General features: G+C 43.3%; 1 protein-coding gene across 3 annotated transcripts in view; it reads right to left on the bottom strand.

The window, feature by feature from the left end:
• Positions 1-3,440: 3,440 nt before the first annotated feature.
• Positions 3,441-12,356, bottom strand: part of Bub1b (BUB1 mitotic checkpoint serine/threonine kinase B) — a 48,799-nt gene continuing 39,883 nt past the window's right edge. For 2 of the 3 annotated variants that reach the window (XM_059261135.1, XM_059261136.1), the window contains exons 19-24: positions 10,607-10,756; positions 9,118-9,260; positions 7,154-7,325; positions 6,087-6,193; positions 4,580-4,742; positions 3,441-3,883 (exon numbers count right to left, since the gene is read on the bottom strand). In XM_059261135.1, coding sequence (XP_059117118.1) covers positions 3,839-3,883; positions 4,580-4,742; positions 6,087-6,193; positions 7,154-7,325; positions 9,118-9,260; positions 10,607-10,756 — 780 coding nt within the window. In that variant the 3' untranslated portion in view covers positions 3,441-3,838. The remainder of the gene's footprint in view (positions 3,884-4,579; positions 4,743-6,086; positions 6,194-7,153; positions 7,326-9,117; positions 9,261-10,606; positions 10,757-12,356) is intronic. The other variant, XM_059261137.1, reaches the window with a different exon arrangement.

Here is a 12,356-nt window from a genome sequence, read left to right as displayed (position 1 = left end):
TGTTGGGAATCAAAGGAGGATGTGGAGCATGCCAGGGAAGGCACTCCACCAAGTGAGTCGCATCCCTACTCCAGTATTTGTTTTCATGAAGTCCAACCTCACTTTGCAAATCTTAAAACAGCAGCAATTAGACAATAAACATCACATGACCAGGTAAGTTGAAAGGGCTCGCTGGGCGGTGGAACTCGCCTTTAATCCCAGCACTCAGGAGGCAGAGCCATGCGGATCTCTGTGAGTTCGAGGACAGCCTGGGCTACAGAGTGAGATCCAAGAAAGGCTCAAAGCTACACAAAGAAACCCTGTCTCGAAAAAACAAACAAAACAAAACAAAACAAAACAAAAAAAAAAAAGAAAGAAAGGGGCAGCACACCGTGGCATCCCACTGTTTCAGCTGAGCCTGAACCCAAATTTAGTATTCACAGAAATAAAGAGTACACTTCTGAAACGCTTTCGGAGACAGTCTCTATATGTAGCCCAGGCTGACCTCAACCTCGAGGTCCTGCTCAGTCTCTGGATTACAGGCCTGCACACCACACCTGGCCTGACTTTAATCTGAAGGTATAACCTAGACAGTGAAATATATCTCAGTGTGAATTTAATAGTCAGTTAACATGTCAAAGCAGCATAATAAAATGGCACACTACAGTGAGATCAAGAGCTAAGGACAGACACCTCAGAACCAATTATGACCGGTCTCTGAATTTGTAGCCACTCCCCCCCAGTATTTTCACCTTTGAGAATTATAGATGTTGCTAGATACAGGGCAGCAGACACAAAGCCCCTTGCTCACAAGGGGTTTGCAATCTAGCCGTCTGGGCAACCTCAGTGTCGGGGAGAGGCTGACACGGGGCCTCCCAGGAGCAACGGCAGAAGCCGATGTTTCGGTGGGGAAACAGCCCATTTGCCGATGTTCACGCCTATCAACCATCCTTTCATTATTGACAGAATGAGCTTGTGACAACTCAAGATCTTATTCAGAAGCAGTCTTTTTAAATTAGTTTTATTTATTTGTGTATGTGTTGTCCATAGTTTTATTTATTTGTGTATGTGTTGTCCATAGTTTTATTTATTTGTGTATGTGTTGTTCATAGTTTTATTTATTTGTGTATGTGTTGTCCATAGTTTTATTTATTTGTGTATGTGTTGTCCACGAAGACAACTTGCAAGAGGTGGTTCTTCCTTCCACCACGGGGGCCAAGGATCTACCTCAATCATCAGGCTCAGTGGCCAGGCCTTGCACCTGCTGAACCACCTCTACGCACACACTCATGCACATGTGCACATGCCATTTGCACATGTGTGGAGGTCAGAGAACAACCTTCAGGAACTGGTCCTCTTCGTCCACCATGTGGGTCCCAGGGATCAAACTCGACTGTTAAGCTTGGAGTAAGCGCCTTCGCCCCACCTAAATATTTTATTTTTAAAAAGCCGGACTGTGTGTCGTTCAGTCCCTTGTTTACAGACAAAACAAAGCGTAATAGTGACAGAAGTGGTGGTTTTAGAAGCGTGTATCTAACAGATCACAAGGCATTTAGACTCAAATGAATTTTCAGCATACTACAAGTTCAGCTACATTCTCTTTAATGATTTTAAATGAAGAACCGAGGGCTGGCTCAGAGGTTAAGAGCACTTGATGCTCTTGCAGAGAACCTGAGTTTCCAGCACCCACCCATGTAGTGGCTCACACCATCCATAACTCCAGTTCCAGAGGATCCAAGACCCTCTTCTGACTTCCATGGGCACCAGGAATGCATGCAGTGCACAGACATGCAGGCAAAACACCCAAACACAGAAAATAAATAAATCTTAAAAAAAGTAAGTAAAAATGAGGACCTGGGTTTGATTCCTGGCACCCACATGGCAGCGAATGACTAGCGGGCAAAATGCCCATAAACATAAAAGAAACAAATCTTTAAGAATAAACAAACAAAAAAGATAAAACTTCCTAAATTTCTCAGGCCTTTATTTATTTCTGAGGCAGGATCCTGGCTGTCCCAGAACTGGCTCTGTAGACCAGGCTGGCCTTGAACTCAGAGATCCACCTGCCTCTGCCTCCGGAGTGCTGGACTAAAGGCGTGCGCTGCTGCCACCACCTGGCCAAACAAGTTTTTTTAAATCGTGGTTTTTATGTGGACTGGTGTTTTGCCATGGGTGTGAGCTGCCATGTGGGTGCTGGGACTTGAACCTGGGTCCTCTGGAAGAGCAGTCAGTGCTCTTAACCACTGAGCCATCTCTCCAGTCCCACCTTAACTGTTTTTAAAACACAAGCTAGAAGTGACTGCTTGCCTCAGGTCCTGTCATCTCTAAGATGTCTGGGTGTCACTTGGGTCACTCCACTGGGGACGACGAGTCTTGAAGCAAGGAAGGCAGTGTGAGCACACCATAGCAATGTCTGGGTAATATACATTCTTAAGAGAAGCTTCTCAGCTAGAGAACATTTAACTTTAGAAAAGACTGCCAAACTGGCTTCTAAGAATGAACCTGCTAGTGAGTGATTGCTTCCTGATCTCACCAGTGTGTTTTTCTTTAATATATAATCTACATGTTTAAAATATACATATCAGGCTTTATGAGTATTGTGCCTGCATGTATATATGCACACCACACGTGTGCCTGGTGCCCTCAGAGGTCAAAAGAGGGTGCTGGATCCCCTGGAACTGGAGTAACAGATGGTTGTAAGCCATCACGTGGACCCTGGGACCAAACCTAGTACTTCTGGAAGGGCAACAAGTACTCTTAACCTCTGAGTCATGTCTCCAGCCCCTCACCGACACAATTTTCATTCCTGTAAACGATGATATGGTTTCAATGTATTTCATTAGTGGACGTTGAAGTTCTCACTTATATGTCTTAATAAGATGTTCATTTCCGGTCTCTGTTCTGTTTTTCTTCCGTTTTTCAAACTTTGGTAAAAGGTTTTATTTATTTAGATACTATTCTAGGTATTGGAGTTGAGAACTAAAGTCAATTCCTGTCTTAAAGAGTTTAAATTATAGTAGTGGGATATGGAAAAAGGGGTTCGTATATACAAGCACACACGAGGATCACTTCTGTGTGCACAAGCTGGTGAAAGGTGCTATGAAAAATACATAAGGCCCAAGAGCAGGAAGTAACAGTGAACCTATGGGATGCTACGCTGCATAAGGAGGTCAGCGAGGACAGCGTAGTCCAGAGGAGATTTAGAAGGTGTCTGATGGAGGAAGTAAACAATCACCCACAGAGCTGGAAACGAATTACTTGTACTTTTGGAAACAAAGGTTCATCCATATAGCAGCTTGGCTGCCTAGCCTGCTGAAGAATTCCTAGTGGAAGTTTATGTCAAAGGCTCTAAATTTCCTGGGTCAATGTAGGAAACTGAGGACTAAGGAGAGCAGAGGAGAGGGGCTTGATTACAGAAAGACACAGTGTCATCATTTTATATCTTCAGGAACAGAAGCAAATTAACCATGTTTGAAGAGTTGTATTTTGGGTGAGAGAAAATATTTCTAAATTCTCATTCAGATCCAAATCATGTTTCACGGCTTTAACTGTACAGATTGCTTAGTTTTGAACTGAGACATTCACTTAGGATTTTCTGCTTTGTAGCATTCTTAGAGCAATAACAGTGACAACTATGGGGAAATCAGGTGCTAGATGGAGGAACAGTAGGTAACTCTGATGTTTTAATACGAAACAAACAACTAGATGATCTTCATTACCCTTACTAAAAGAACAAGCCCTCAAGGCCAAGGACAGCTTGTGCTCCTCTCTGGGGCCGGCTGGGGTCTCTTCAGACTTCCTCTCTTCCCATCAGTCCGCATTTCAGAGTCCTCTATGTTCTGACTCCTGCTTCCTCAAGTCAAGCCAAACCGTCTTCTAGCCCCTCAGCAGTCCTCACTTCCTTCTGCACGAAATGATAGAAAGGTGAGTAATCCATTCCAAAAGGTTGGTAAAGGCTTTCAGCAACTACAGAAGAAAACTGCAAATACTCAGATGTAAGCCATGTACAAAACACAACTTCGAAACTTAAGAAAAGTTGGTCTTATGCGTATCATTTGACCTGCTTTCCATCTGGACACCTGCTAAAGGTCAGAGACACCTGAAGAAATGGCCAGCCAGCTGGCTTGCTATAACCCAATGGCAGCTGTTCTAAATCTAGGACACATAAGTTTCCATGGTAAAACAATTCCTCTCCAAAATTAAACCATTCATCTTAGTATGCAAATGTAGATGAAATGCCAGAAGCATAAATTTAACAAAAACTATTTTATTATAAAATCTATGGTGAGTGCAAGAGTCCATGTTATAAAATCACAAGAGAGGAGCAGAGGGAAAGTAGAAACAAAGGGTTAAAAAGCACCCATTTGTATGGAATCCATTTTGACTAAAACAGGTGAGGCAGCGAGGCGCAGTGTTCTGCTAAGAACTGTGCCACTCAGAGTAAACCCTGGCAGAAAAGGACTGGTAGTGTGTCTAAGTGTGCCCTAATTAAATGACAGCATCTCCAGGCCAGCTTCCCACAGTACATGCAGCTTAGGCAGAGATCTGAGAGACGTGATTGCCTGTCTTGCTGAGGGAGCAAAGCTCCAGGACTAAATACCTTCCCCACCTTCCACAAGGCTTTGTCCAGGTGGCTGTGGAATGTGGTGTCAAAAACCCCGTTCACTTCTGCTGCAAGTTCCCTCAGAACCAACACTGTGGGCTCATTGCTGGCATTCAGAATCCGCACAAAGAATTTATTCCATAATTCACCATTCTTTAGCCTAATAAAATATAAAAATCATTTTTATCAAGATCAGGCATATGAAGATTAGAATTCTTTCTCAGTTGAACTCGGCAGTGCATTCCTGTGCCAAAGTGATGTAGGAAATACCTAGAAATCTAAGGCTGGAGATCATTCAAACACCCTTTTGAAAGCACAGGGAAGAACTACAAAGATAAGTCTACCATGGTGGTGGGGAACGCACATGACCGGAAAGCCGTTCTCTCACCCGAGTCTGCAGACCTCTTCTGCGTGCTAAGACACAGTAACTTTCCTCACTCCCACCTCAGGGTCTGTCATCCTCCCAGTTCTTAGAATCCTCAACTTGATTAAAGCAACGTCTTACGTACTTTCCTTGTCTTTTATCTGAAAACATCCATTGCTGTAGAGGGTAGGGGTGTGAGGAAAGGCCAACTCACCCCATTCATTTCTGCTTATGTTAGCTACGCCTAGCTGGTCCATAGCTAACTGGAGATGCCTATTAATCCTCCACAGCTCAACGTATGTGTCAAGCTATTTCATTAACTTATTTATTTTTACTGTTGTTTGAGACAAGGTCTCATTGCGTAGTCCTGGCTGGCCTTGAACCTCTTCCTCCTAAGTGCTGGGATTAAAGGCATGAGCCAGCATCTCAGGCTCAAACCCAAGAGACACATGTGATTGGCCAAGTTCTAAATCAAATGAAGAAGAAAATACAACTTAATGTTCTGGAGAGCAAAGTGGGAAAGGGGCATTAAATCTTCAACACTGATTTAAAGTGAAGACCAACTTAAGGTCGGGCACAAGTCATTCCTCGGTGAGCTCCTGCTGGGAAGCCACTGGCGGAGAGAACCTGAAGCAGCGTGTGCTGTCTACCGGGTGCACAAGCAGGCCTGAGGAGTCCTGGCTTCTGACAGATCCTTCATTTCTGCACCAGGAGACTCTCTCTGCTCTATGCCTTGGTTCTACCTACTCCTTAAGTAAATAATAGTCTGAAATCAGTAGATAATTTGGAAACTTAACTCTCTTCAAAAGACAATTAACTTTTGAGAAACACAGCTGTTAAAAAGACTAATACCAATCAGTTAGAAAATTATTCTTCTAAATGTTTCTAATATTTCTAAACCAAGAAACTTCCATACTCCTGTATGATATAGCAAGGTTCAGAATGCCCTAAAGTCGTTAGAGTCTATGTCTTGGTTTCAGTTGGCAATTCCTTCCCCCTGTACTCAGTGCTCAGCAGACAGTCTAGCAAACACAAAGAAAAATCACTTGGTTTAGGGAACTAAGGTTACCTCCACAGCAGAAACTGCTGGAGAGGGGGAACTATGGGAATGGACAGAACCCTGCAGGATCCAGTACTTACTCAGAAGTAGTTTGCCTGAGTCTCCAGAGGAGCCCATCCCAGAAGACATGCAGGTGTTCCTTGAACAACAATAAGTGTGCTAGGTCTGCTATACCCAACAGATCTACCTAAAATCACAAAACGTATCATGAGCTAAAGTTGTCTCTGCTTCTATTATGAACTTATTTATATAAGAGTTGAAAAGCACAACAGAGCTTAACTGTGTATTTTATGACATATTTTAGTAGATGTTCTTATCTTTACAGGAGGGGGGGAAGCCTCTCAAAGACATGATCAGATATAACCTAAGGAATTTATTATTATTATTATTATTATTATTATTATTAGTTTTTGCAAGACAGAGTTTCTCTGTGTAGCCTTGGCTGTCCTGAAACTCACTCTGCAGACCAGAATGGCCTTGAACTCACAGACATCCTCCTGCCTCTGCCTGCCAAGTACTGGGATTAAAGGCGTGTGTCACTACCACCTGCTAAGGGATTATTTTTAAGAGCCGAAGACAACAGATGACCTGGATTACCAAATCACATCAGCACACTTATTCCATTCTACGTGGACTCCAGCTGGGATCCCATGTGGCCCACATGACCACTTCAGGTACATGCTACATATCCAATCAGTGAATACCTTATGTCTAGAGCTAAGTCAGAAGCTATGTTTGCATCTAATACAATCATATAAGACACTTCACATTTGTTCTAGTGTTCTTTTCATATAAATCTGAATCTTCACCAGTCTGATGTATAAAGAACAGAGGTTTATTATCTTTACTGTAGAGTGAAAAGCAAAGAGAATGTCAACTCATAAGAGATGACATGGATGGTGAGCAACAGAAATGGCCCGAGCACTTAAGTTACTAAGTTATGTATTTGCACGTGTATGTTTATATTCTTGAGTGCTGGGACAGAAAGACCGTTCTCTCTGAGTTGCATGGTGACACAGTATTTGGAAATGAGGCCACCTTTCCTAGGCAAGTCAATGGCAGTCAATACCAGCTTTCACAGCTTATCTAGACAAGGAAGAGGCTACGAAATACTCTTCGTGTTTGCTCAGGCTTCTCTTCCACTTACCTGGTAGGGAGAAGAACAGTTCTCCAGGATCTTTTGTCCTTCCAGGGTCTGTACAGTCCGAAAGCCACTGAAGGAAAAAGCATCTAGCTGCACCCTCAGGTCAACACTGTAGGAGAAGTCCACGATCTTCACAGCATGATCCTCCTTATTGCAATCATAGGGGTCGTGGATTCTGAGGCCAGATTCAAGAGGGGATATAAAACAGGCTGTGAAAGCAGCTGAAGAGCTGGTCTGCCTTTTTTTTTTCTTTTAGGACTGCAGGTGTGTCTTAGCCTTGCCAACAGTACCCTCCAGTGGTTAGATATGAAAATGCACACGTTGGCAATGCCACCCCAAAGGGTTAAGTTTGGTTTGGCTTGGCTACACAGAATCTATCTAATGTAAACCACCGTGCATGGCCACCGGAGGACATTCTCAAGTTTTTATGGAATTAGAAGCTGGCTCTGTCCCAAGCAGGTGATATTGCCCTTGTTACTGGAATAGGTGGACTTTCCAAGTAGAAAAGGCTCTTCCTCTAAAGTGTAATGAAAAACAATTTAGAAGGTTCTTTTCTAGTGAGCTGCTGTCTGTACTGTAAAACTTCCTGTTTCAATTACACCAACACCATATTTCCCCTTACTTTTTTTGGTAATCCCATCTCCTACTTCCTAAGAAAGTACTTCAAAATACAAACTTCCTATCAAGTAAGTATATTTCATAGACTAGTGATTTTCTATGAGTATCCAGGAACAATCTGCCTGAGAGAAGACAACAATGATTCTTTTCACTTGTTCCTTTGTGTCCTTTCTCTCCCAGTTAGTTCCTGCAGTTCCTCCCTGGTACAAATGCAAGTCTTAAATCCAGGCTTTCCCCGACCTGAATCACATGCCTCTGCAGTGACAGGAGTTTCGAATTTACAGCAGCTCCCATTTTCCCTTAGCACAGATCCAACTTAATTTTGTTTTCTAAAACTATGATGATCACTTAAAACATTCTTCCTAAGCTTGAGAGGTTGTTTCCAGATTAATGAAGAGCATGACTGCTCTCTAGCTCTTTCTCTACTCAGCCACTCACATGGCCAAGGGCAAAATCTCTCTTCCTCCCCACATCCCTGGGAATCAAACCCAGCTTAGCAATCTCTTTACTGCTCACAATACTCCCACCCTTGGACCTCATCTTTCTCACAAGTTATGTAAGCAATAAACTGACTGATTTCCAAAGTCTCTTTCTCGGGGACTGGATATGGCTTATTGGTTAAAAGCACTTGTTGCTCTTGCAGAGAACCATGGCTCAATTTCTAGAATCTACATGGTGGTACACAACCATTCATAACTCCAGTTCCAGGGATATCCTATGCCCTCTCCTGACCCCCAGCAGCATCAAGCATGCATGTGGTGCACACCCACACAATCAAATACTCACATCTAAAAAAATAAAATAAAATATATAGTGGGGGTGGTGGCATAGGCCTTTAATCCTAGCACTTGGTAGGCAGAGGGAGGCAGATCCCTGTGAGTTCGAGGCCAGCCTGGTCTACAGAGTGAGTTCCAGGACAGCCGGGACTACACAGAGAAACCTTGTCTGGAAAAACAAAAAAACAAACAAAAATATATATACACATATATGTATATATATGTATAAAATAAAAAATAATAAAAAGGCTCTTTCTTGCTTTTAATATATTACGACTCTATAAAATATTTCCTGTTAAATTTGTTAAACAAGAGATAAAGTTGAAGCCCAGGGCCTTATGCATGCAAGGCAAGCACCCTACCACCTACATGTTCACAGACAGAGGGTCCATTCCCAGCACCCACATGGCGGCTTACAAACATCTGTAACTCCATTGGGCACCAGGCATGCAAGTGGTACACAGACAAACCAGCAGAGAAAACACGTACACACATTTTTTTAGGCATTACTATGACAATTATCCATGTTTTCAAAAAAAATGTAGCCAATGTAGGGAAATAAAAAGGACCCACCTGTTTCTTAGGATCAGACTCCTTGGACTCAGGTCTCCATGAACTATTTCAGCTTTGTGGAGCTTCTCCACTATTGTCAAGAGGTTATAAATAATCAAGACTATTACTTCATGAGACACAGATTCACTGTGTTGGAGAAGATCCTGGAAACAGAAGACAGAACTGTTTCTCCAGCTGGTGCATCTGCAGCACCGTCCCCTGCCGACCGCAGCATTTCCTTCCGCTCCCCACTAGAGTGCAGGCCAGACCCTGGTCCCACTTTAACTGGGGTCTCCTGAAGACTGGAAGGGTCAAAGGAGACTGGACGAAGAGCATGAAGAAAAGGGAAAGGTGCTTGCTGCCAGGCCAGAAGACCTTTTGATCCCTGGAATCTCCACCGTGGACAGAGGACCGACTCCTGCACGCGTTCTCTGACCACCACAAGCATGTGCATGCTCACCTACACGTGAACACACTAACACATAAAGTAAAGCATTGAAAACGATTTTTATTTTGGTAGCAAAACCTCAAGAACACAGGAAAGAGTAAAATGACATATTGTGTCTATATTTTAAAAAGGATGCAGGAGAGGCAGAACAGTCAAGACAAAAATTTTATTTTGCTTAAAATGAGTTGATAATTATTCTAGTTAGGTGACTCATTCATCTCCCCCGCCCCCCAGGATAAATGTTAAAAAATACCAAATAGGTACTGCACTGGAAAAGGAGGCTGGGGAGGCAGCTCAGTGGGAGTGATTGACCAGGATGTATGGACCCTGGTCAATGCCCAGCACCAAACACCAACCAGAACCCCTCAAAAGAAAAACAACAAAAAAAGCTAGACGTAGTGGCACACACCTTTAATCTCAGCACTTGGGAGACAGAGGCAGGTGGATCTCTGTGAGTTTGAGGCCAGCCTGGGCTACAGAGTGAGTTCAGAGAAACCTTGTCTTGAAAAACCAAAAACCAAACCAAACCAAATCAAACCCAAAACAACAACGACAAAAAACCCCAACCAGCCAACAAAGTCCCACCTGAGAAAAGAGTCACCAATACTTTTGAAGGCCAGTCAGGTCTAAGCATTTACCACCAAGTCTGCTGACTTATGTCTGATCTGTGGAGCCCATGGAGAGAACTGACTTGTAATTATCCTCAAACTTCCACATGGATATCATGGCATACACACAATAAAAGTTAAAAAAAATAAAAATTAAAAACTGGTCTATTTCTAGATGATTGAAAGGAATTTTGTATTAAATATCTTAACAATTGAACTACATTTACTTATTTGTGTGTGTCTATGCACATGCCATGATATGAGAGTGGAAACCAGAGCATAATTTACAGGATTTAATTCTCTCTCATCACCACAATTTGGGTCCTGGGGATCACACTCAGGTCACTGGACTTGGCAGCAAGTGCCCCGGGTGCTGAGGCACCTCACCAGCCTTGTATGAAATGTCTTTCATCCATTTCATTCTAAGTGCTATGTTTTGGGTATTCTCACAAACCTGAAGGGTGCAACACTTGACATATTGGTAGGAGACGATATGCCCGTCTTGGTACTGATAGTAGCTGCACAGCTGATCAGAGTCCTCGTTTAGACGATCCTTTAACTTGAGGTGGATATAAAAATCCCATGGGATAGGTTGAACAGAGGCCTGTAAGACAGAACACTTAACATGTGAAGGCAATCAGAATATGTGGTGATGGCTGACAGCCTGAACACACAATTGGAGACAGGGTCTCACTATGGCCTAGAACTCTCATATAGACCAGGTGAGCCTTGAACTCAGAGATCCACCTGCCTCTGCCTCCTGCGATAAAAAGTGCCCGGTTAAAAAACACCTTTTAGTCATAAAGAACAAAATCATATTATCTGTAAGAAAGTAGATAGAAATGGAGACTATATTAAGTAAATAAGCCAGACACAGAAAGACAAACACCCTGTGTTTTCTACATAACTATATATGCATGAAAGCAGGAGGGGACTGTGAGGGGACAGCAGTGGGGAGAGGGGGACAGACGGGGAGCAAGGATGAGCAAAGTACAATATTCTCTCTCTCTCTCTCACACACACACACACACACACACCCGTATGTTATAATGAAACCCACTATATGTTACCATATGCTAACTAAAACCAACCAACCAACCAACCCAAAACACAATACTAACAATAAAAACTGCAGAACTTAGGAGGAAGAGGCAGAGGACTAACATAAATTTAGTCTAGTTTGGTTGTGGGAGCCCGTTCTCGGGTTCCTCGTGGCTTTACCCAGCAGGTCCGCATAGAGGATGATTAGGACCACAGGCCTGAGTGCAGGTGTCTGAGATGGTCTGCACTTGGCTGTGCTGGGGGATGAGGTCTTTTGCTCCACCCCTTGGCGTCTCTATAAATACCCTGGGGCAGAGACAGTCGGGGCCCGTTGGAATAGGTTCTAGGCCCTCTCGAGGGTATCCTTTATTTTCTATCTGTTTATCTTCGCAATATAAATCCTTCTATCTAATATTTCCTGCTGCTCGCACTCAAGAAAACTCTGGGGAGCTGTGGGGTTGGTGGGTAAACGCCCCACACCTGGTCTACATACTGAGTTCCAGATCAGCTCGGGCTTCAGAGTGAGACCCTGTCTAAAACAAACAAACAAAAGCAACAAAACCTCTACCTTTCTCCCAGCCTGTCTTAGGGCCTGTTCTATTGCTGTGAAGAGACACCATGACCGAGGCAACTTTGATAAAGAAAACATTTAATTGGGGGCGGCTTACAGTTCCAGAGGTTTAGTCTCTTAAAATCAAGGCAGGCAGACATGCTGCTGGAGAAGTAGCTGAGAGTTCTACATCCTGATGCTTGGGTGGGGAGGATCGAGGAGAGACTGCCTCTGGGTCTGGCATGGGTTTTTGAAAGCTAAAGGCCCACCCCAGTGATATGTTTCCTCCAACAAGGCCACACCCACCAATCCTTCTAACCCAATCAGAGTTTCATTCCCTGGTGACTAAATATTTAAATATATAAATCTATGGGGGCCATCCTTATTCAAATCACTACACAGACCTTCTGATACCCCAACAAATATAAAGTAAAACGCAATTTTAAACAGCATAATCTTGGGGCTAGAGAGATGGCTAAGCAGTTAAGAGCACTGGCTGCTATTCCAGAGGACCTGAGTTCAATTCCTAGCAACCACATGGTGACTCACAACCATCTATAGGGGATCTGATGCCTCTTTTGGCATAAAGGTGTACATGCAGATAGAGCACTCA

The sequence above is a fragment of the Peromyscus eremicus genome, chromosome 4 (genome assembly GCF_949786415.1).
Source record: "Peromyscus eremicus chromosome 4, PerEre_H2_v1, whole genome shotgun sequence".
NCBI classification, from domain to species: Eukaryota; Metazoa; Chordata; class Mammalia; order Rodentia; family Cricetidae; genus Peromyscus; species Peromyscus eremicus.
This window is presented reverse-complemented; position numbering and strand designations above follow the sequence as displayed.